Source organism: Siphateles boraxobius, unplaced genomic scaffold (genome assembly GCF_051911475.1).
Source record: "Siphateles boraxobius isolate OS27281-9 unplaced genomic scaffold, OSU_SipBor_1 1, whole genome shotgun sequence".
Lineage (NCBI taxonomy): Eukaryota > Metazoa > Chordata > Actinopteri > Cypriniformes > Leuciscidae > Siphateles > Siphateles boraxobius.
The window spans coordinates 18,603,404-18,629,034 of NW_027508699.1; the positions used below are offsets into that span (position 1 = coordinate 18,603,404).

General features: G+C 38.0%; 2 protein-coding genes across 3 annotated transcripts in view; both read left to right on the top strand.

Moving 5' to 3' along the window:
• Nucleotides 1-222: 222 nt before the first annotated feature.
• rab2a (RAB2A, member RAS oncogene family) lies at nt 223-14,433 on the top strand. Its single transcript, XM_077227323.1, has 8 exons — nt 223-529; nt 3,941-4,012; nt 6,702-6,769; nt 9,647-9,729; nt 9,872-9,964; nt 10,455-10,566; nt 11,456-11,524; nt 12,971-14,433. The coding sequence occupies exons 1-8, from the start codon at nt 484-486 to the stop codon at nt 13,064-13,066; spliced, it is 639 nt and encodes a 212-aa protein (XP_077083438.1). The 5' UTR covers nt 223-483; the 3' UTR covers nt 13,067-14,433.
• A 1,002-nt stretch (nt 14,434-15,435) lies between these two features.
• The window catches only part of chd7 (chromodomain helicase DNA binding protein 7), a 78,261-nt gene continuing 68,065 nt past the window's right edge, over nt 15,436-25,631 (top strand). For both annotated transcript variants that reach the window (XM_077226678.1, XM_077226687.1), the window contains exon 1: nt 15,436-15,712. The gene's annotated coding sequence lies outside the window, so the exon portion shown is untranslated. The remainder of the gene's footprint in view (nt 15,713-25,631) is intronic.

Here is a 25,631-nt window from a genome sequence, read left to right on the forward strand (position 1 = left end):
GCTATTTTTTGTCGGTGAGTGCTCAAATGTGGTTGATTAATATTGGATTTAAATGGGAAATTCTTTAGCTTTGCTTTTTCAACATTCAGGAGTTCACTCACGATCACTTTTCGAGAGGTCAAAAGCTTCAAGGTTTGAATCTTTAGAATGATAATTATTCTTCTGTAGTGTCTCTAGCGAACTATAAAACCTTAAAGTCTAATGACATAATTATCTGTCGGCGAACATTGACCTGACACATAGCGGTTAGGTGAGAGAACTTCCGGTGAAGTCCACAACCTCTTCTGTGTGCGTGGCGAAGGCGGGACGTGTGACGTAGACCGGCTGGAGCTCGAGGTGTTTATTGTTCCTTCCCGTCGAGGAGAGAAAAGGGCTGGCTTAGCGGAGGCATAACGTTATATCACACACGCTTTCCCTGCGGTTTTAGCTTCAAGGAGCCATTTTAGTAAGGCCAGAACAGGTTGATACAAGGACCGGTTGGCCATGGCGTACGCGTATCTCTTCAAATACATCATAATCGGAGACACGGGTAAGCAGCGACAGCGAGTCAGTTATTTCCGCAGTGTTGGAGTCAATGACGTGGTTCAAGCAGAGGCGCGAGGGGTGGGAGGACTGACAGCCTGTGTTTTTACTCTGCCTTTCCCTCCATCTGCCTCATGCTAACTCTTATCACATACATAAAGTTAATTCCTAATCGTGTGCTTCATGTCACGGCAGCGGTGTGTGGTTATGAGGCTGCCACGGTCTTTTGTTTTCCACTGGGTGGGGGAAGCTAGCAGGCAAGCTAAACGTTGCTTCATATCAGCTGTCTGCCTCAATAACAACAGCAGCATCTCTGCTTTCTATTAGCATGAGATGGTGAGCGAAAAAGCCACATACTGTGTACGTGTCAGTACGTCTGGCTCAGTGTTCTCTTGCTTTGCTTAACGTTACATCTTTTCTAGTCCAGTTAAAGGCCACAATCTGGCTAGTTAGCCAAAATCGCTAGCAGCTATTTAACGTTACTCTCTACAAATGGCGTTGGCCCAGTTGCGTTTTATCAAGAGTATAAAACATTTAATAAGCAATGACTATAAGATAAATTCACTTGTTTTATTACTCAAGTCCCACATTTATCGGTCAGGGTCATACAATGTGTGTTTTGGTGCTGGTATCCCCGTATATGTGTGGCCTGATAGTGTTTTCACCAGATTTCTGTCACTGTAACGTTAGGCCTTTCCACAAGAGATACGGCAAAAACAGAAAACGTATTTCTGTGTTTAAATGCGTGTATCAGTCATTTAGTTTCGAAAAGAAGTTTTAATTTCCCCAACAATTAATATTTTGCAAGAAATATATTACTATAATGCTGAGGAGGGTGCTGATGAGTGATGTCAACCCAGCACTCTCCATATGATTTTGCTTCCACTCAATTCCAGGGTAAGTTACGTGGTGTTGTTGTTTTTTAATCTATGTATTAACATTAAATTGATCCAATGCCCTTATACATATTTTCACGTTCTACTTGTATTTAAAATACATGCATGTAATACTTCATAGCTTTAGTTTCTAGTTATGTCTATAATCATATTAGTCTATATTTATAGTTGCAGAAATGTAATTACACTAAACCTGTAAACGTACCCATCTAAATAGCAGCAAATGTGTTTTATTTACAACATGAATGCAATAAGTGCATTGTACCTAACAATTTTACATAGTTCAAAAAGTACATAGTTGAAGACACCTAATATAAAGGGGGACTGTTTTTTGTTGACTGTGAAGTGTCTTTTCTGCCTCATGTGGAGATGCAGCGGTGGTGCTCTACGTTTTTTTGGAAGACTGAACCTTGTAGACTTTATTCTTTTTGCAAGTGCAAAACAGCAGGGAAAGTATTTTTTGATTAAATTAGTTTTAGCCCACAATAAGTGTCTGAGAACATGTTATGATAATCTCATCTCAGAGTTATTTTTTGATCTCTTTTATTTTTTTAAACATTCTCTGTCTGTGCGCATGCTCTCTGGGACTGCTAACATACACGAGTTAAGGTGATAGTTCACCCAAAAAGTAACATTTTCTCAATTTACTCATATGCTTGTATGACTGAGGTTCTTCTGCAGAACACACACACACAAAAAAACACATTTGGTGAACGATAACTATCATTGTATGAACAAAAATCTAAGAGACATTTCTCAAAATGTCTTTATTTGTGTTCCTTGGAAGAAAGTCATTCGGGTTTAGAACTATATGAGGGTGAGTAAATAGTGAAAGGATTTTCATTTTTGGGTGAGCTGTCCCTTTAATTGTCTAGGCCTAATCTAGAATAGTTTGTAGTGTACCATAACATCTAATAATCCAGTTTGTTGCGGCCCAAAGTATTTCAACATCTTGCCCAACACTTCCACATGCACAGTGGTCTACAGTGGTTTTCTACCTTTTGAATCAGACCTTGGGCTGTGCTCAAGACAAAAGCAGCCATCATAACTCCACAATGCCTAATGCATTTCATAAGACTCTGAACAATAGTAAAATTGGGTTTGTCAGACTTAGTTTGGTTGTGAAAGTAATGTTAGTATGTGTAAACAGGCTCAAGCCTCTGCACGTTGCTCAACTCAAGTCCGTTGATGCTCATCTGAAACTTGATCGAGCTAGTCAATGCTAGGCATCATGAGATTGCATCTTGCCTTGTGTTCATTATTAAGGTATAAGTTTGCACTTGCACAAGTTTTGTTTGATTTCTGGACAAACTATATTTGCAGTTATTCGTTAAGCAGACATTTATCTTAAGTTACTCATGTGAAAAATATAAGCATAAATGGTTAGTTTAAAGAGCACCAACTATACAAGTAGTGCTACTTTACATTTCTCTTGAGCACTTCTATGCAAGTGCAGAACAGCAGAGAAAGTTTGCATTCATTCATGTATAGATAGCTATATGAGAACATTGATTAGCTCACCCCTGTGAGTTTGATTTCATATGCTTACCATGACTATACCGCCATAGATATAACACTACAGGGTTGGATTGAAGCAGTAGCATCTCACTGTTACCACATTATTTATGTCGTCACTATTATTCACAAGAGACAATACATAAGCTCAAGTATTTTGTAAAGCTGTTTTTTTTGTCAATTTAGTTACTTAATTGTTCTGTAGGCTGTGTAGTGTTTGCTGTAGGTGAGTCTGCTCAATACACATTGTAATTTCATCATTGTTGTGTTGTCTCCATACATCTCTCTTGTGAGCGCTCTTTGAATGCTGCTCGCTTGCTTGGCAACTGCTGTTGCTCATGGTAACGCCTCCTCCTAATGTCATAAGCATTTAACCTGTTTGTGAATCATGGCAGATCCTCTAATCTCATTTTGGTGGATGAGTTTTAGTCTTGAACTGATGATTTTACTCAATTAATGTACTTAGTTTCATATAGAATCAAGTTCATGTATAAACTAGCATGTGACATTTTGGTAATGAGTAATATAGGTAATAGATTAAGTGCAGAGAAAGCTAAAATTGTTTTGCATTTTTTTTTTTGCATTCACTTTACAGTGAATATTGAAAAGAAAATTGTATATGAGAAATGTCTTTGTTTTTGCTGTCAATCCATCAGGTAACTGGTGTTAAATGCCGTGATCTCAAACTAATCTGCCTTAATGTGACTGTTAAATTATTTGTCTGATATTGATCTTAATGCATGAGTTTTTTGTTCTCATTCATATTAGCAGTAGCAAAACAAGAAGGTCTTACAATGGCTTTCAAACCATTTGTTTATGCACATTATTGGAAAATGAGGTAAAAGGGGAAAGCCAGTTTTGTCTTCACTACAGAAATCACCCTATCTCTTTAAATGTTTTCAATTAAATCCTGAACAAATGATTTTGATGTAATGGGATACAGCAGATGTATAGGCCTGAGGCTAATTGTGGCCATTCACATGTGACCCTCTGTGTTTGCTTTGCAGGTGTGGGGAAGTCGTGCCTATTATTACAGTTTACAGATAAGCGCTTTCAGCCAGTGCACGATCTCACTATCGGTAAGGCACTTTTAACCCAACCACATATTCTCTCATTAATTAAAACAGCAGGAATGGGTCTTATTAGCACATGAAACAGACTGGTGTCAGTCTCCTTGAAATGTTTTTGGAACTATATAAAAACACATAATAGTAAAACTTGCTTCGTGTTTGAAGCTGCACGATTCTCGATAAAATGAGAATCACGTTGTTGTTTTTTTATGGCGATTACGATTCTCCCATGATTTTAAATAGGTTCTAAAATGTTAATTGCTGCATTCTATTTAGGGGTGTGCCATATCATACCGTCCACGATAATACCGGTATACATTTTTACATGATAAAAAAGAGTCATATCGCGATATCAATGATATAGTGACGCGATGACGTATGGCGCATTTACGTTCCCTAGCACGCACAACAACAACACCTGTCTGAGCGCGAGAGCAGCCTGTCAGCCTCCGATGACGATTTAGCAATTTCACAAACAGCTTGAGTGTTCAGCGGGGCTGCCGATGCGCGTTTCTTGTCTCGCGTGCGTTTAGGAGTCGGGACATGACTGAATGGTCTCTTGCACAATCGGGCCATCAGTGCATCGTAACTAAAGTTTATAATCTTCAAGTCTTCTTAATACTTATCAGTTTAAACATTCAAGCGGTTTTAAACTATCCAGTAAGCTACTCGCACACTCTCTGAGAGAGTTGCACTGCGTGCATACATAGAGTACAGCTCGCGAGAAACTAAAGTTATTTTTCGTGGATTATATCGCTTTAATGGGGGGAAAAACGCAAAATTGTGTAAAACTTCCGGTCTTGCTAAGTATACTCATAAACACAGTCGGTTATGTATAAAACGCATGTGACAGTGTGACAGACAGTATAATGAAAACAGCAATGGATCCGTGCACTAGCTGTAAAAGTGACAGCAGCCATAGGCTATGCGTCTGTCATTAATGTTGTCGTCAAAACAACAAAAGATAGCTTTAATTGTAATGAATGAGAATTATTAGCCTATGTATTTAATTTAATCAGGAAACAGAACTAAAAGACTATGTGCTATTTTACATTTGATTACTTTATGATGTTTCTGTAGTATTTCTGAATACTGGTGTTAGACCTACACGCATTTAACATTTAATTCAAAGATTGAAATCAAGCTTCCTTGTGTTGTGTAAACTCTTAACAACAAAATTACCACATTGTAAAAACGCAATGCGTAAGCAAACATTTAGGCGAGATAAACATAATAAGAAAATTTTCAACAACAATAAAAATGTCTATATCGTCATAAATATCATTATCGCAAATATTCTTGAAATATTGTGATATAATTTTGAGGCTATATCGCCCACCCCTAATTCTATTTAAAAAAATGATAATGAATTATAATGAATTGATTTGAAATAATATATACTGTGTATATGTGTATATATATAAAATATATTTTTTATTTTTTTTAATCAGTTTGAATGAATTCAATGACTCACTCATAAAGACTTCACTTGTTTCATTACTGGATGAATCAGTGTTTTTGAACAAATCTCTTGAATGAATTTAGCATTAAGTAGGTATTTTAAAAGTCGTGCAGCTCTAGTGTTTGAGGCTCCATCCACTCTATATGAGCACACTCTACAAACCCTGGGTAAATAAATGTATTTAAAGATGCCATTTGGTAACTATTGTCAAGTTTTATATCACTAATGCTTTAAAATAAAAGATCTGGGGCCGTATTCACAAAGCATTTTATCTTACCACTAGGAGTGCTCCTAAATCGCACTAAAATATTTTAGCTAGGAGTTTTCTCTTAAAAGTTATTCACAACGCCTTTCAGACCTACTCTTAGTAAAGAAAAATGACAACTCCTAAACTAAGAGTGAGTCTTCGTTGCTATGGATGACGTCATTACTCATGCACGAGCTTGACTGAAGTGACCACCTTGATTGGCTTATGATTGTAACGCGGGAATGATTCCAAACACCTCCCCTATGATGATGAGTGACAGGTGACAGGTCTGAGAATGCGTGCGCTACACAAGTAGTGCGAAGGACGGAAGATGATGAATAACTGAATAAATAGCCTAAATGAATAAAGAGTAAGGAAAAAAAAATAGCCTAGTAGCCTAATGAAACATATGGATTGATGCAATATCTTTGCAACATTATTGAATTAATCTGTCACTATATGCCTCTGCCTACGTTTGCAAAGAGAAGAACATTTTAATTTGATTCACAATGAAATGTTACAATTAGTTTACATGCAGTGAGTAGTTTTGGTTGTTGTTGGTGGCGTTGTTGCATCCCTAGTTATGCCTACAATGCAAAATTGTTCCCTCGTGATTGGAAGCTCCTGTAGCCGCCGCATACGCATTTCAAAACATCGCAACGTGAAATGCCACAAAAAGCGGTTTGTGAATAGGTCTTAGTGAGTTAGGAGTCCTCTCGACTTCTTTTAAGCTGTCCCAGACTTAGGTGCTACTTTTAGGGCTAAAATGCTTCGTGAATTACTCTTAGTCAAAAAAAATAGGAGTCCTAAAGTTAGGAGTGACACGCCCATTATTTTTAGGAGTTGCTCCTAAATTCGCCAGTTAGGAGCTACTTTTAGCCTTAAAATGTGTTGTGAATACGGCCCCTGATCTGTGGTGTTGATGCAAATCTGAGGTGATCTGTTTGCATGAGTCATGAATCAAGCTCAGCCTTCATTTGTCTTGACAGGTGTTGAATTTGGAGCGCGAATGATCACTATAGATGGCAAACAGATAAAACTGCAGATCTGGGATACGGTAAGATTAGTCATCTGATTTTTCATGCATTTTATTTGTGCATAAAAGCACAAGTTTGTTTCTATGTGTGATCATTTAGGTCAAAATCATGCCCTTAGTAAATATGAGTGTTACCATGCCTGATGTATGAAACTGACACAGTTGAGACAGTGTTGAGGGAACATGTGTTTCCTGATTAGGCAGATTTGGCCATACAATAATGCTAATTCAGCAATATGCCTGAGGCTGCTCATGGGAGCTCAGTTCTGCTGTCAGGTTGCTTTGAGCCAGTCACTTGACATCGAACTTAAATAATTTTAGAGACAATGTCATGATAATGCTTATTGGAACCAAAAAGAAATTCATACAAGTTTGAAACGACTTGAGGGTAAATGATGACCAAATTTTTATTTTTAAGTGAACTATTCCTTTAAGAGCCCTCCAAAAATATGTAATGCAAGTAAATTTTGCTTGCCAAAAATCCATGGATTTTTTTTAACTGTTGTCAATAAATGCTCTTTGCAGCCAAATTGTATAGTTATGACATGAACCAGCAGGGCATCCCTTGCTTCATCCACTCGCTCTCTTTTTCTAAAGCCCTGCCCTTCAAAGACAGGTCAACAAACCTGATGTGTTGTTCTAAATGATTGACAGGTCGAAAGTGTTTCTAATTAGTTTTCTAATTTCTAATGTTTCTAATCCTTGCCGTATGCTGGTCCCCTGGCTTTTTGTTGTTGTTATTGCAGTTTTTAGTTTGCAGCACCTATGTTGCACAGAAACAGGTTTGTTTTCTTAAGATGCCTATTTCACTCATATCTGTGGGACATTAATGCTAGTATGTAGTAATTTATACTTGCTTTAATGTTTAATTTAAAGTCTCTTATGCATTCATTTGATTTAGTAAAAGCAGTAATATCTGACCCTGGATCACAAAACCAGTCATAAGTAGCACGGGGTTTTGTGTGGCAATAGCCAACAATACATTGTATGGGTCAAAATTAACAATTTTTCTTTTATGCCAAAAATCATTAGGATATTAAGTAAAGATCATGTTCCATGAAGATATTTTGTAAATGTCCAACCGTAAATATATAAAACATTTATTTTTGTGAGTGAATGCAGCATAATCACAAACATAAATGGACAACTTTAAAAGGCGATTTTTCTCAATGTTTCAATTTTTTTGCACCCTTAGATTCCAGATTTTCAATTAGTTGTATCTCGGCCAAATATTGTCCTATCCTAACAAACCATACATCAATGGAATGTTTATTTATTCAGTTTCAGATTATGTATAAATTCAAAAAATTTACCCATGTGACTGGTTTTGTGGTCCAGGGTCACATATTGTGAAATAGGATCACAATTAAAATAACTTTTCTATTTTAAGATATTTTAAAATATTATTTATTCCTCTGATGGCACAGCTGAATTTTCAACATCATTACTCCAGTCTTCAATCTCACATAATCCTTCAGAAATCATGAAATATGCTGATTTGCTGCTCAAGAAACATTTATTTTTTATACTGAATAGAAAGTTCAGAAGAACAGCATTTATTTGAATTATTATATATTTAACATCCTAAATGTCTTTTGTCACTGTTAATCAATTTAATAATTATTTTTATAATCTTACTGACCGCAAACCTTTGAACATTTTTTCCCCCTTTTTTTTCCTGATTACCACTGCAGTTCTTCATGGTGAAAGACCCAAACTAAATATTTCGTTGAATTGTGGAGACTTCATTCGGTCTATCAAAAAATGCCGCCTTGAATAGAACTTGATTTTTCTAAGCATTCCTTGAAACTGGGGGTATGTTTGTTTTATTTACAGAGCTTTTAAAACCTTGTCTCAATTGACTTGGATCATTTATTTGCCAGCATTTATAAATGTTTTTACAATACATGAAATGTTACAGTTATGAAATGTTAATAAAAAAATGTCTTGGCTGCACATAAACATATTGGCCAGCAGAGGGTGACAACACATCAATGGCCATTGTTTTCATCATAGCTTTGTTGTATATATCAGATGTCTTTTTTTTTTTTTTTTTTTTTTTTTTTTTACACTTGTATGCTCTCTTAGGAGGTTGCAGTTCTCATAAGAGATGCAGTTATGCATGTGTAAAGAAAACATGAAGAGACATTACACGTTAAAAAGGATGTTTTCCTGTTTATAGCCAGTTTGCAAGGGCGAGGCTGTCCAATGAAAAATCTAATGTCGGGATAATTAGAGGTAATCATGCGGTGGTTGTTTGGTGTGGCTTTGAAGTGATGATGTCACCTAAATTGTACTGTGTGTTTAAATGCACCATAAATTTATTTCAAGGTTATTTCAACCAGCTCTGTGATAAAATGAGAGAAAATGGGGGTGGGGTGGGTGTTGGATGAAGTAACAGGAGAAACTGCATGTCTGGCCTTCCTGTAACCTTTCACTCCAAGCAGATGGCAGGCATAACAGTGTCATTCATCATTTATTCACAATGGGCTCCATTAACTCTAATGTTAACAGCTGCCCCGGGGAATGGGTTATTGAATTCAAATACGTGCTCCTGGCTTATTTGCCTGCTGTCAAAGGGGCTGGGTGGACCAGAGGCCATCTTATACCATGACACGACGTTGAACGGTGGCCGTACGCTGGGGGCCGGAGGATTCGAGAGGCGTCAGTGATGCTCCACAGTAGCGTTATGGGGTGGAGAGTCGACGGAGGGTCTGTGCATGGGATGTCACAGTGGTCTTTTAGAGCTGGAGTTCCCAGGGCAACACCAGCCTGGAGGGATTGTGGTGAAGATGGTTTACGCACATAGTGTATACCCTGTGGACATTGTTAGCACCTCATTCTTTCTTATAAACAGGCTTTTACTGGTGGCATGATTCCTGTGTCTTTGTGTTTCAGGCCGGACAGGAGTCCTTCCGCTCAATCACCAGGTCTTACTACAGAGGTGCAGCTGGGGCTCTGCTAGTTTATGACATCACAAGGTGAGACCAAACTCGTATGACTGCCATATTCTGTTCTGCTCCACAATCTTGTCTGCTCCAGTTTCAGGTCTTGACTACAAAAATTATTCTTGTTTAATTCACTGTATTTTTTTATGTGTGGATGTTTGTTATATACTTGCAGAAGGGACACTTTTAATCACTTGACAACTTGGTTAGAAGATGCTCGTCAACATTCCAACTCTAACATGGTCATCATGCTCATTGGAAATAAAAGGTCAGTGTACATCATTATTATTATTTTTATTATTTATCTAGTACATACTGACAGATTTATTTTTATATATAATAGTATAATTACAGCAAATAAGAGAACATAAAAATTCTAAAATGTCTATTTGGATCTAAACCCTGGTGTAAATTGGACCGGTTTACAACACATTTACTCAATTAATTTAAGTTTTCCATTTTCAGTATATTAGTGATTTTAGTTATTTTGAACCTTCTATTAATCAAATGATCCTGAAACAAAATATATAATAGTTTCCACAAAAATATTAAACAGCACAACCATTTTCAGGATTGATAATAAGTAATGTTTCTTGAAGACCAAATCAGCATATTATAATGATTTCTGAAGGATCATGTGACACTGAAGATAGATGCTGAATTTCAGCTTTGCCATCACAGGAATAATTTAAATAAAATATTTAAATTGTAAATTAAATCTTTTGAAATAAACAATCTGATTTGTTTCCTCGTGCCAGTGATTTGGAGTCACGGAGAGAGGTGAAGAAAGAGGAAGGAGAGGCCTTTGCCAGAGAACATGGACTGATCTTCATGGAGACTTCTGCAAAGACTGCATCAAATGTAGAAGAGGTAAAACCACTATTGTGTGGCTCAGGTCTTCAATGCCTGTGTTGTGATTTATGTTTGGGTTCTTGTGTGAAAACATGTGTACATGCATGCATATAGATAACACCCTAGGGACACAGGCTGGGGAGAAAAACATTCGGATCTCTGTGGTGGAAGCCAAGAAGCTAAAGCAGGGCTTAGAGCTGGCTTTAAAAGAGTGGGGATGTTAAATTGTGGAAGTCCCTCCCCCATCCACCCACCCAAAGTCGCCTCAATGATTAATTTGTCTCATTAGTGTCGTGTGAATTCTCCTGACCCTTCCCCCACCCTTTTATGACGTTTCAATCTCCTATTTAAGGTTCATGCATATTCATAGATTCCCTGCCACACACACACACATCCGTGAATACGAGCGCACACATCTGTGGCACTCGCTCAGCCATCTCTTTCTCTCTCTGTGGTAATTGAGCCACAGAGGAATGATAGCTCTGGAGAGCTGAGAGGCAGTTGCACCAAAAAGCAAAGCAGCTCTGTTAATTAGGCTACGAAGTGCCGGTGGCAGGTCTTAACACTTTAAAGGTGAGCCATGCACATGGCCGTGTTTATTTTCTCTGGGTGACCAATGTGTGCTCAACTCGAGTAATAATAGACACCATCACTTTCAGCCAGAAGGGGGCACCAGCCTTCAACTGTAAAATCCTTGACTGTTTTAACATTTCAAGTTAATCATATCTGTTTTATCTGACTTATTTATTCATGAATTATATTGATCCGAGTATTCAGTATTGTTTTGATTCCAGTATTGGTTGTTTTGCACCTGTCTCATTTAATTCAGTACGAGTTTATCATCATAAGCAGTTAAAGAATGGCTTTTTAATCACATGGATAAAATATGGTCCTTTTTGTGTTTCAGGCATTTATCAACACAGCCAAGGAGATTTATGAAAAGATCCAGGAGGGAGTCTTTGATATAAACAACGAGGTAACCCATATGACAAGGAAGCACATTCTTTGTTTGCTTTTACAACTTAAAAGTAATTGGGTCAAGAAGACTTCCTGTTGTGTTACACTGAAATCCATTATGTATGGTCTGGTGGGTGGATTCAGAAACTACATTTACAAACCATTTCCTGGAAGGTGAAATGTGTAATTTTGCTGAAATACTTGCTACTTTCCCTACTTGATATACACGAGACCATGCTCTGTAAGATTTTCATAGGATGAATCCCCCCCCAAAATTAAACATTGTGGCTCTGTGACCAGTTTAACCAATGGTGTGAGTTTGGGGTTATCCAAACTATAGTTTTGTTAGTCCCCCCCCCCCCCCCCCCCCAGTTTAGTGACATAAATTAAGCAGTGCACCTTTAACTTTAGTGGAAGCTGCTTATATATTACACATACTTTATTAGAGTTTTTCATCAGTAAATGGGTTTAATATAAAAGTAAATACATATACTAGAATCTCACATTGGATGGTTGATGCACTTTGTACTATGGTGATGTTTTTCCACAGAAGCCACATTGTTGTCCTCAAATCTATGCAAACTCAGATCTAATTGCCAATGTAGCATAGCAGATATTATTGTACTGGTTTGCACAGGCATTGTAACAGCCCATAAAATGTTTAGGAATGTAATGGTGTTGAATACTTGACAATTACATAAACCCATAAGACTGAAGTGAGAGGAGAGAGCAAAGTTTCAACGAACACAGATCTGCTCCAGGGAAAGCTCCACACAAGCCCTCCAGTCCTTCAGTTTCTCTCTACTGGCTGGTAGCCAACACATAAATTCCTCACATTTCGTAAGTTACAGCTGGTTGGATGGAGGTGAGCCCAGTGCAGCTATTTTATTGTAGTAGTAGGAAGAGTTTTTTTTATACAGGAAAAAAGTTAAGGCACAGCATCCAAACCACATCAGCTGATAGAGATCCTGGCCAGGAACCTCAAGGCTCACATGAGCTCACCCCAGATCACTATAAATCAGATTTGGCGCAGTGTGGAGTTTCCTGAGAACGTTACAAAAGCACAGCTTCGCTACAGCATGTCTGTTTTGAACACAAGCCCGCTTAAGGGAAAAGTTGGCGCGGTGGATGCCTTTGTGTGATGAATGAAAGTGCCACCAGCTTGGGTGTGTGTGTGTTTTTAAAGCTCTGGCAGGTTTCCCTGCGTCTCTGAGTTACCGCTGGAATAACACTCCAGAGGTTCTCCCGCCTCAGTGCTGACAAAAGCGGCCCACTAATTCAGGCCTACAGGGGCTGTTTTTTTCTGCTTAATACAGCGTTATGTGACAGTACGAAATCACCATAATTCCTCGTGGATTTTTTTTTTTTACTTATGGAAGCAGAGGTTCAAATTGTGTGGTCTCTTGTCATCTGAAATGGAAATAAGTGTTTAAATGTCTTGCATGTGTTTTATTTGTGTGTGCAGGCTAACGGCATCAAAATTGGACCCCAGCATGCTGCCACCAACTCCACGCTGGGCGGCAGTCAGGGAGGACAGCAAGCCGGAGGGGGCTGTTGCTGAGCACTACCCTTTACCCCCCAGTCTCCTCCACACCCCCATCCGCCCCTTACGTTTCTACTGGACTGGTCGGGCTCACTAACATTTTCTTAACCTCCCACAGCCCAGGCCCCGGATTCAAATCATATGTTAGATGGCTGTCCAAAACAAAAATATTTATAAAGTCCAGGTCCTCTTCAAACCTCTTGACAAACTCCTGAAGCCTGTTTGGGCTACAGAAGACATTATATGGTTACTAGTAAGGAAAAAGGCAGGAGCTTTGGAGTTATTATGGTAAATATATATTCATGTTTGTTTCTCAGCAAATTGTTTTTGTTTTTGCCCTTTTGACTTCAAGCTGAACTGTATTAAACACTACAAAGTCATCTATAGTATTTTAATCAGTTTATGTGGGTGAATTCAATGAAAACTGTGGTGAAAACTGAAGTCAAAATAAAAGGAACGTAGAGCTGGTCTAATAAAAAGAAACAGCTGTTATCAAAGTGAAGAAGTTAAAAGAAGAAAAAAAGCAGGACTGTTTTAAATCTGTATTTATCATTCACATTCTGTATATATAGTTATCATTTCTTGCTTTGGTGTACGTTGACCGAGCTAGAATTCTGTACTGAATTTGCTTAAATTCTATACTGTATGAATAGAGCTTGAAACTGCAACAGTATTGCGATATTTCCAAAACCTCTTTGACACCATTTTAAGGTAATCTTTTACTTCATTTATTTTAGTTTGGTCCTGCCATCTGCCTTGACCCCTCGTATACGTGCCCCCGATCCTCTTTTCTGTATAGAAACTCTGGCTCTATATACCTATTTTAATGCCAAATTTGTGTTTACCTGTGTTCTAAAATCATGGCTCCAGATATGGATCACCTCTCCAGAACTAGATCTGCTGTTTGCCTTAAACGATTTTGGGACGTCAAAACAATAACATATTCATGTTACACAGGATCATTTCAGTGATTACGTGCAGTCGTATATTGCATATGATAACCCTAGACACACTTATCCATTAGACAGACACTCACACATACATGCCTGTACTTATATATCCATACAAGTTGTCACATATGCATGCATTTGTATGCATATAAATATATCTATTTTTTCCCTCTCTTCAAAATTAATTTCTCCGATGCAGTCCGCTGTGTAAAGTCAGTGCAGATCCACATTAATTTAGGTGTCTGAGTGATTGTGTAAAGACTTGCTTTCTCTTGGCACTATGTTGTTAATAGATATATGGTGAACATCTTGTCTGTTGTGAAAGGGGTGTGATAAAGCCAAACCTGGAGTAACTTTGTGACCCTCGACTTTATTTGCTGTGTTCTCAAAATGAAATGCTATCACGAAAAAATATAATAAAACCTTCTAAACTCAGTTTGCTTATGTGCAGTTTTTAAATATATATATATATATAAAATCTACATTTTATCTTAAACAGACACTTTAGTCATATGCAATCCAACACAAAGCCAGTCCTGGCTTTGTATGTATGTATATATATATATATATATATATATATATATATATATATAAACACACACACAAACAAAGCCGGGACTGGCTTTGTGTTGGATTGCATATGAATAAAGTGTCTGTTTAAGATAAAATGTAGATTTTGCTGTTTTCTTGCAATAAATGTTTGTTTTAGTTTAGAAAATGTGTAAAATCATCCGATAATACATGAACCACAGCGTGTAACCATTGATGATAAAACGTCTATGAATGCGCCAGAGGCATGTATCAAACCCGAAAGCGCAGCAGGCACATAGATAGAACTTACGTAAAGAGGCAGACCTGAACATCCGGGCTACCGACGCCCACAGGGATTGGTTGTTTTACGATTCAGGTAAATTCCGCTTGTATGTGTATAGCTTGGTTGCGTATAATTATACCCATAATAGTACAGTTGTGAATAGAAATTTCCTCAGATTCAAGAAAGCAAGCACAGCATCTTTAATTATCGTTTTTAATCCTTCTAATGTTTAAATGTGAAAGACAAAATGATTCACAGAATTCCAGTAATAAAAAACAAATGCTTCATGCAGATATTGTGTTTACATATAGAACTGCTGTACAATGTGATCTCTACATGAGTTTTTCCAGTCAGCATACAAAACATCTTTAAAATTTAGATATGAGATATCAAGTGCATTATGCTCTTTCACTAAAAAAAAGACTTCGATGTAACATGACGAGCGCTAAAAAATTTTAAAACCCCGAAATATGATATGAAAATATTAAGTTTTGATTTTTAAACGAAAATCTTCAGTATCGAAACAATACGTAATGTTTTTAAAGACCTAAAAAAAGTAAAAGAAAAAAGCGCTTGCGTCACAGCCCGGCGAGGTCACTCACGCGCACGCATGTTTATCCAGTAAGTCATGCACGCGCCCCCTGCCTGTGGAAGGTGAGCGCGAGTGTCTAGAGGAGAGGACACGAAAACGCGACTGCCTGGATCGATCGGATTAAACTCGAATTGAGTGAAATTAACACAAAGGAGAGCATCAGAGTCGGCGAGGACGGGAAGCTGAGACGCCGACTTTACCGATAGATTTTGAATTTCGACAGTTATTCACGTTACTTAAACGGATTTTCGGGATAGATGAAGAGGAGTTAATTGGTGAAAACCCTAAACTGACCCGCGTTGAGTAGGGTAAGGCATAGTCTTTCTTTCTTTCTAATGATACAAATGAATCAACAAACTTTATCAATCGCACACAAACTTATCGGGTAAGATAGTTCCTAGCGTTTTAAATATTGTTGTACAAATATACCCGCACTTTCATTGTGAGAAAACTGTTTTTGAGTGTACATTTAACTTGCTTTGTACCATGGCGGTGTAAACTGTTTTAAAACGGCGAAAAGTTGTTTTAATTCAACTTTTCACAGGGAACACAGACACCGGAGGCTAGCTTTTCGTTTCTTCACATTTTAACTTCTCGAAGAATCTCAAACTAGCTCGAGCACATGCTAACATTAGCTCGTTTAGCTCACGCGCACTGCATTGTATAGAGCCGCACGGAACCCTATAGGAGTGGAAGCGATAAATATGTTGGTTAAATTGTATACATGCAAATTCTGTACGAGGTCTAGAAAAACACTCACATCCTTTAGATTTCTCACTAATCGATGAAAATATTTTTTTCAAAAACACATAAAGTAAGCTTTCGTTAGCAAGCTAATTGTTGAGACACGAGGTGGTTTGAGCGTAGAGGTGAGTCATTGGCCGAGCTGAATGAGGGAGATCCCCGACCCCTCGTATCAACAATTACACTCAAAAATAGTTTTCACGCTCACAAAACTGCACGTAAGAATAGCCTTAAAGTTTTATGTTTGTGGATTTCGCTTATAACATTCGATGATGCTCGAAATAGTATCTGGAAACAGCAAAGCGAGCAGGAAAGTGCGCTCGTCCAAAGGACAATATAGATACCGGGGAAGGTTGCTTGAGGCCAGATGGTCAATTCCTCGTTTTCTATATCTATTCGTTTATAGAAGTTAAAACTTTGGTGTATTTCACGAATCTTAATTCATAGATGTTGCTTGTGTTCTGGGGTGGGGAAATGTTTTATTTGTGTCGTTTAGTCGGCTGTGAGAGGCGCGTTGGAGAGGCAGGCGTGCGCTGAGGGTAATTAGCTAGTTGGAAGTGGCCGATCTCCTGTAAGAGACGGACAGCGTCGACTTCATTGTCTCACGACAAGCTAACTTGCTAGCTGGACACAACTCATCTCACATTTCTTTTGTCCCCTTTCCCCCTCAACAGGTAGAAGGGGTTTAAAGGGAGGAGGGATCGGACGAACATTTATTTGAGGGGAACTGAAAAAATGCACCTGGTTTATCTTTGGGGGAGTTTCCGTGTTTTTCAAAAGTTTACGATTTTGTTTATGTCGTACTATACATAAAGTCGAACGGGTTTTATTATCCAATCTCCATATTAAAGCCACTCAGAAAACTTGAAAAGCACCTGCTTCATTTACAGCGTTGTAGAGTCATGAATAGGGGAAAATCTCATTTATAATTTATCATGTCGTGTTTTTATGCCATTTTAACCCGTATCTGTATTTTGTCGTTCAAATTAACTAAAACAACCGTCGTTAATATATTTAGTGTTTAAAACGTTCTTTAAAACACTATTTTAATCTTGAAAGTCCAACAAAGAATCGTGTAAAGATGGTATCGTCGCTGTCTCTCTGCCTTAAGTCTTAAACCTAAGATGGCAGCTTTTAATGTGTGTCGGTCAGCTCAATGAGCAGATATTATGAAGACGGTATGGCGGAGCATATGTGAGAGTGCTTTGTAGTCGCTTTAGGCTTTTCATCTCGCTTGCCTTTTCTTGTGGTTGCTGGGGCTTGTTCACTAGTTGCATCAAAATCGAAAAATCAGGTGGTGGTTCCTCTTTTGTCCTCAGAGAAAGTTTGAATCCAACTTGTTGTTCAAGTACACATTTGTATCTAGAGTAAAATCGCTTACAGTGCATAATTTCGCCCATACTGCATTTGATCTGTGAGAAAACATTATTTGTGTGAGTTACATAAGCTTTAGAGTTGCATTTCAGAGAAATTATTGTCGATTTAGTCTGCTCAACTTTTTATTGAACTAACGAGATTTTTGATTGCAACTTGCTTGTTCAATCAAACAATTGACACTTTAACAATAAGGAGGTATTTATTTCTTGTTTTATTGATATCTCAGCTGAATTTAAATCGTTGAGATTAGTTTTAGTTAATGAGATTTAAAATATTGTACCTAACCTAGTTTTGTGACTAAACGCAAGTATGGCATATGATGTCTGATGTATCCTATGCTAAATGTACTTTTAAAGGGATAGTTCACCCAAAAATGTAAATTACTCGCCCTCATGTTGTTCCAAACCCGTAAGACTTTCGTTCATCTTCCGAAACGCAAGTGATCCTTATGATGAAATCTGAGAGATTTTTACAGTTTTGGAAGGACATGAGGGTGAGTGATTAATGACAGAATTTTCATTTTTGGGTGAACTAACCCTTTAAGTACATTGCATGAGATATACAAGGTCCGGTCAGCTATGTTTACCAATTCATTTGAATCGGTATACGTGTTGTTTTGATAGTGAAATGCTTTACCCTGGACTCTAGACGCCTACACACTGCAGTTTTAAACCTAATGTAATGTCCATGGATATGTCTTTAGTATGTGCCTAGATGAAACTCTGGTCTCCTATAATGTTTTTAATTTGTAACGATTTTAAATTAATGCAAGCCATCCTGGTACTAAACTCAGGGGCTGGCTATGACAAATTCTGAGACCTGCGGTAGAGTGGGTCAGGCACCCCCTGCATTGACACATGTGCACACAAAAGCTGATATTGGACGGTGCTTTCAAAGCTGGTATTTCAGATATCTGACAACATGCTTTCAATCCACGCCAGGAGCAGCACCACTGTGTGCAGGCCCTTTCCCTCCAACCCCTCCTCTCTTGACGTGGGTTAGCAGGAGGGCTGCAGTGGCCTGTTGTGCTGCAAAACAAGCAGGCTTTTTTTCCCTTCTCGCTGACCATCCCCCTCTTCCCTGCCACACAGAAGATGGAGGAACCGTTTCAGATGAATAGCTTGGAATGGATGAGTCCTCTAATATTCAAATGAGAGGTGCTGGCCTTTAATGGATGAAGATTTAGATATTTTAATTTTCTAAATTTAGGGGCCTGCTGCATATGAATTTATTTCTGTTTTTCCTCTCTGAAGACCTTATTTTTTCATAAAGTTTCTATAAACTCCACTTTTACATGGGCAGCGAACAAAGTGGTGCAAAAGTAATGTATCTCAACCATGATCTGAGCCTCTCTGTTAGTGCGTGTTTAATCAAGCCTTTCCAAATATCTTTAAAAGCTTTCATAATCACATCCGCTGTTAATATTGTCGTGCATGCATTTCACTGGTTTTATGTCATTTCCCTTTTTGTTTTTCTTTTTTTTGGCAAACAAAGCAGCCTTTTTCCACTTATACAACAACTTAAAACTTGCCTTTTTCCGGTCATAATTTCTTAAAGCCACACATTGACTGAATTCATAGGCTTTTTATTAGTGTATTTAATGTAGAAATAATTTCTGTGTCCCATGTGGCTACAGGCAGTCATCAGAGCCTCAGGATACTTAAAATCATCAGAGCTGAGGGAATGTCAAAATCAGTGGTACAGTAACGTTGACATTATGATTAGATTAAGACCTTCCATTACTTCATGTATTGTTATATCGTGATATAAAATGTGACAGTATGTATCTGGGATGTGAACAATGAAATGTGATTGAGTTAGTTTTATCCAAGACTCAGCTCACTGTATTTATGAGGTATAATTCACAGAAAAATGAAATTTATTTAATCATGGACTCGCCCTCATGTCGTTTCAAACCTATAGGATCTTTGTTCATTTTCCAAACACAAATGAAGAGGTTTTTTTTTTTTAGGAAACCTGAAATGTCTGGATTTCTGTCCCTCCATTTAAAGTCCATTCCCTTAACTTAAGGGTGTATTCACACCAGGAAAGTCCGATAGTTCACTTGCTTTGGTCCGGACCAAATAAAAAAAATGTTTTTTTTTTTTGGTACGGTTCGCTTTCACACTGCTCTTTTTGCAAGTGAACCAAAATTTGTAAACAAAACCACACGTGTGTTGTGCCGACGCGGTGTCATTGGTTGTTGCGTTAAATCTTACCCAGATACAATAGTGCTATTTTCTGATTGGCTAACAACACCAGAGGAGACGCGCTTGATTCCTGCCGGTTCCACAGTGAGAGCGGCGCGGCCAGAGTTTTGGGCGCTGCGGCATATTAAATATATTACAAATAGTTTTTCAGCGTGAGAAATACAATGTGTGGCGGGAGAGCGTGACAAAAGACCGAAATGAGTGACTGTCACGCTCAATGCGTGACACTTGAGAGCCCTGTCACTCATTCATTCATTCATTCCATTCCAATGATGCACACACGACGCGCAGAAAGACGCGCAACAGTATCGTGTGGCCAGACAGCGCGCCGGAATGGAATGTAGTAGGCTACAACAGATCACTTTCCCATAACGCAACTCCGACTACGGAAGCCTGTTAACTCAAAGGCACAGTGCTTTCTTGCAATTGGGTCGGTTCATGTTCACACCGTAAACGAACCGTACCAGAGTTCGTTTGGAACCGTACTGAGACCACCTCTTCAGCTGGGTCTCGGTTCGGTTGTTTGGTCCGCACCCGAGTTTGATTGCTGTATTCACACCTGCCCAAAAGGTCCGCACCAAGGGGGTAAACGAACTAGACTTCGATTCAATCGAACCAAACAAGGCAGGTGTGAATACACCCTAAGTGTCACCGCCCCACTGTTGGGCCCACAGCCATTACATATTTAAAACGGTAATATCCTATACTAAATTAATCTTGACAAACTATATATCATTTGAAAGCTTACAATCTCTAGTTTTCAAAATATATTATAGACGAGCAGTAATTTATCAATTTGCAACAAGAATATTTTCTTTGGTTTGTTTTGAAATAGTGATGTACATGAAAAATCATATTTGTTTTGGTTCCAAGAGTTCAAAATATAACATCCATTAATTTTTTTTAGAAAAAAAGGTCTTAACGTGTTTTAATTAAAAAAATTATAGATTCACCATTTGTGATGTGGCGTCGAGCTATAACGCACATGTGTTCTTTGTATGTGTTTATTAGAGGTTGAATTGATATCAAAATCTGCCAAAATTCCCATAATTCTGAATAGGATGTCTACTTCATAATTTGTATGGAAATTATATGGTTCAGATCACTCGAACCATATGGAAATGGAGGCGCCTTTATATGTTCAGAAATTCAGTAATAGAGCTTGGCTGTCATCTATTGAAAAAGTTTGGTAATGTGCCCAAACAAAATCTTACTGAAAGCAAATTTTTTGAGATTTCAACCTAAATTTTGGAGCACAACTTGTTCAGATTTTTGGCTTTGATTTTTCTTTCAGTTTTCATACTCAAACTTCAGTGTTTTACCTAGACCCCCCTGCGAAACTACTAATGTCGCGGAGCAGGCGTGTTACGGATACGTGGTGTCAATTTATTTTGTAATCAAAAAGCATGTCTAATTGATTGAAAATCATGAAACATATACAATTATTAAACTTATACAATCTAATGAAGACATAAAACATTTATTTGATTTCTTTTAATCACATAGAATTAAACTTTTTGTCAAACAAAAACACAATGAGCTTTACCGTTAAAATTAAAGCATGGAAGAAAAAACATTGAATCTGCCAATGTCTTCTTTAGAACAAGACCAATCTATATTCCAAAGCATTCTTGAATTACAACCATTTGTTTTCAAAATGTAGCCTGGCTAACGCCAGACCCAATCTCGTTGAGAATTGGGTCTGGGAACCACATGCGCAATTTCTCGTATTTGAGGCGTGGTTTCAGAATGCCCGTCGCAGTTTATTGGGTGCTAAGAATGTCTATCAAATATGCCTGTACGTAGCTCATAGCCAATCGTTTCGATTATACCAGATGACGTATGTAGAGCGACAGAAATTAGACAAGGAAGAAGTCTACAGACATAATGACAATAAGATATTAATAAATACCACTTACCATTTATATGTTAAATGGACTTCATCTACAACGATGCCTATCAGGTTGGTTCTATAGAACTCCGTGGCTAACATGTCTTGCCACTTTGCGCTCATCCAGGCCTCGGGACTGCCGAACAGAAGTTGGTATCGACCATTTTTAATCGCATTTTCTTTATCAGGACTCAGCTGAGTGGCAGAAATTCCAAGCTTAACAGCCTCCTGTACCTGGTCATCCATTAAGGCGATTAATGGCGAAACAACTATGACGACTGGGGTCTCGCGAAGCCCCATTGCCTTAGCCACTAACGGGGCTAGTTGATATATCAGACTTTTTCCAAAGCCTGTTGGTAGCAGGGCAAAAACATCATTCTTGTTTAAGAAATGGTTTAACGCCGAAAGCTGTTCTTTTTTCAAAATGAACTTGCATTCTAAACTACTTAGACATTGTTCTAAGGCTGCATCAAAGAGTAGCTTCGCGTCTTCAGCCATGTTAAATCGATATAAACAAACTGTTTCCGTGTGTCGCATAGATGTCGTCATCGTCTAGCTGCTCCCTCCCCGTTCTGTGATTGGTTCCCTAAATGAGGCGAAAAATCTGGCCATGGTATCCAGACTGCCTTTTAGCGTGAATTGAATCGCGCTGCGGTAAGGCAGTATGGGGAAACCCAGGCTATTCAAAATGTGCATTTTCATGTCTATGCAAAAAAGGGGGATGACACTTAAGGGCTTAAGCCTTTAAAGTTTGGGAATAGTCATTTTGACAATTTGTAATTAGAACAGTGATTGTTTGCGTTGATCACCTGAAGTCCATACACGCTGGAGCCTTGAAGTGAAAGCACGAACAATTTAAACCACCATATAGTGTTTTTTGTTTAAGTGGTATGATTCAAAGCATTATAGATTTATTATTATCATACAAGCACTTTAATAGAGGGAGACAGCTCATGATGAATACCACTATATTCAAAAATATCTGAAAAGGATTATACAAAGTGCCTAGTCCACTCTGACTGAATTGCAGAGCTTTTGCAAACATACCCCCATTTCTCAGATGCTATCTTAACTGTTGTTTTCTCATTGAGAGGAAAGCTCCCAGCAAATATTCATGTAAACGCTACTATCAGAGGTGTGTATATAGTTTGTAACTATATATTTTTTTATTTTTTTATTTATTGGATCCTGCTTTAAAGGTTCACAGTATAGAAGTTTTTACTTTAACTCTTTGCACGCCAGCGCTTTTCTTTAAGTTGCCAACCACCGCCAGCATTGTTGATCATTTTCACATTATTTTCATGGGCCCCCAGAATATTTTGTTGTATGAATATCTGAACATGCAATGTATCAAAAGAAAGAACAGACCCCCTACTTTTAAACAAACAAAAAAAATGTTTTATTCTAGCTTAATGCATTTTTTTTATCAACACTTGAATGTGGGTAAGTTTCATAAAGAAGCAACGTTTTGAGCAAAAAGCTGAGAAAATCAAGTTTTTATCAAAGACTACATCCCGATCTGATTCAGAACAGTGATCAAAACCAGATGGAATAGATAATTTGGTAAAATTAGGCAGTTTTGATTTATATGCTGTCGATAATCGCGTTATTTTACTTTGTGAGCTCTTAGATTCAATGCGTTTGTGAGTGTAGGATTTTATTAGGGTTGGGTATCGTTTGAATTTGAACGATTTCGATTCCTTGTTTCGATTCCGGTTCCTAACGATTCTCGATTCCGATTCTTTTAAGAGGCAGGGTCAAAGTTTAGGATATTTTAAATGAGCTAGCTAACCAACAATCTTTCTGAAGGAAATAGTCTAACCTTCTCCATCAATTTTAATTCTATGAACTTTTTACTTTTTATGAACTTTACTATGAATTTCTCACAGGGTTGTTTTCAACTACAATATAAATATCAAATCTATGAACTTGAATATAAATATTATAAATTATGAATATTTTCACAGGGGTACACTTTCCTCAAGAGAGCTTTATTTTTGAAAACCTCATGAAAACACATTTACACGAGTGTATGATGCTGCAGGTACTTAAACATGTTACCGTGCTCCCACTGATGGGCTAACCTAGTGCAGAATAGCAAATAAACAATAAGAAACAACTTGTAAAACCTTCGTCATCTGGCGAGGAGAGAGCAACCAGCGAAATAACCTGTGCTCCGAACGGCGTCGATAGCACTTTTAGAACATATCCATGCCTTGGTTTGATGCTGCGTTCAAACAAGACGCGAATAGAGCGTCTGCCGCGAGTGTTTTTAATGCAAAGACGCGTTACGCGTGTAAAAAATTCCTGCGGCGCGAATGGGGACAGGTCCGCTTTTCAGTTTATAATGTCCATGTTTATATAGACGCGAATACTCCTTTTTTATGTGCGTCAATTTCGCTCTTGACGCGCAAATGGATTCAAAGTGTTCAAGCGTATAAGTAGACGCGGTAGGAGCGAATTTGACGCGCTATTAGCAGCATTAGGACGAGTCTTGAGTTGCTTCGCTCGGTTATGCCAACACTTCCAGTGGACGCTTCTTTGTTGGTGTTCAGCGGTTTCTTCCGGTCGGCGGACTGTGAATCGAATCTAGGAATCGAAATTTAAACTTTTAAACGATAACGGGAAAATCGCAAAGCTAGTCCCGGTTCCAATCGATACTCAAGCCTAGATTTTATCATGGCTTATTTTGCAGACATGACTTGATCTTCTTACTGGTTTCTTTGTTGTGGAAGCCAAAATGAGTCCAAACTTCAGCTCTGTACAACACAGCGGGAGATGGTATAAGTCTATCGTCTTTTGAGCTGAATTTGCTAATGTTAACGCTAGTGATGCATCTTTGCGGTTCTTCATGTCAAAGTTAATGTTCTGAGATAACAGTGCCATTTAGAGGTCTGGTTTAAACCCACTTAAACTAATCTTGGATGGGGGGGGGGAAGAGCCTCAAGCGGCAAACAGAGCGAAAGTGCGCAGAAGTTTATCACCTCGGACCAATATAGAGAGTGCTTAGAACGGGTACTCACAGGCCGATTGTTGATTACGAGACACCGTTACTACATAGCGCTGGAAGATCCAGTAAGAAAGCATTTGAATTCGCAGCAGAATTGATTACATTGCTTCAAGATCTAGTGAGAATCAATCAAATTAAGCTCAGAATTCAGTTATAAACCATATATAGCTATCAGATCAAACAGTGCTGATGTGGAAACCAGAAGAGACATTTTACCATGAACGTACAACTCATAAAATTCATCATTATTCACCATGGGTTTAATGTAGTAACACTAACTGTAACCATGGTATTGTGGCATAAATACTCAAATGTTTTTAAATTTCAGGGTTTATACGAACTTTTGAGAGAGAAATTCAAGCACTCTTCAAGAACTTCAACGCTCTAAATGTTATTTTTAATGTGATGACCAAAAACATGTTAATAAAGGCTGAGTGATGAGTTTGTATAAGAAAAATATTCATATTTAACATGTTACAAAGTAAAATTCTAGCAAACGGCCATACGCAGTCTTCTTGCCCTTAATGCACAACTTACGAAACTTATGACGTCATAAGTAGCGTAATGCGTCATGGTGTAGCTTAAATATCAGCAGTAACGTTGCATTACTCACATAAGTTGCGCTTTACACTTAAGTGGAATCCGTATGTTCGTTTGGTCGGAAGCTGGTTATTTTACTTTATAAAGTTTTAAATATTAATGTTTTTCTTACACAAACTCATAATTTTGCTTCAGAAGGCCTTTATTAACCCCCCAGAGCCATGTGAAGTTCGTTTATGATGGATGGATGCACTTTTTTGAGCTTCAACCTGTTTGTTGCAAGCTTAAAACTTCTATACATTTTTTTAAATATAATTTTGATTGAAGAAAGTTATTTACTCCTAATAACTTTAGGAGTTGGCTTGAGGGTGAGTAAATCATGGGCTAATTTTCATTTGAAAGTGAACTACTCCTGTAATGGTATTTTGTATACCATTGCCTTTTGTTTTTGACTT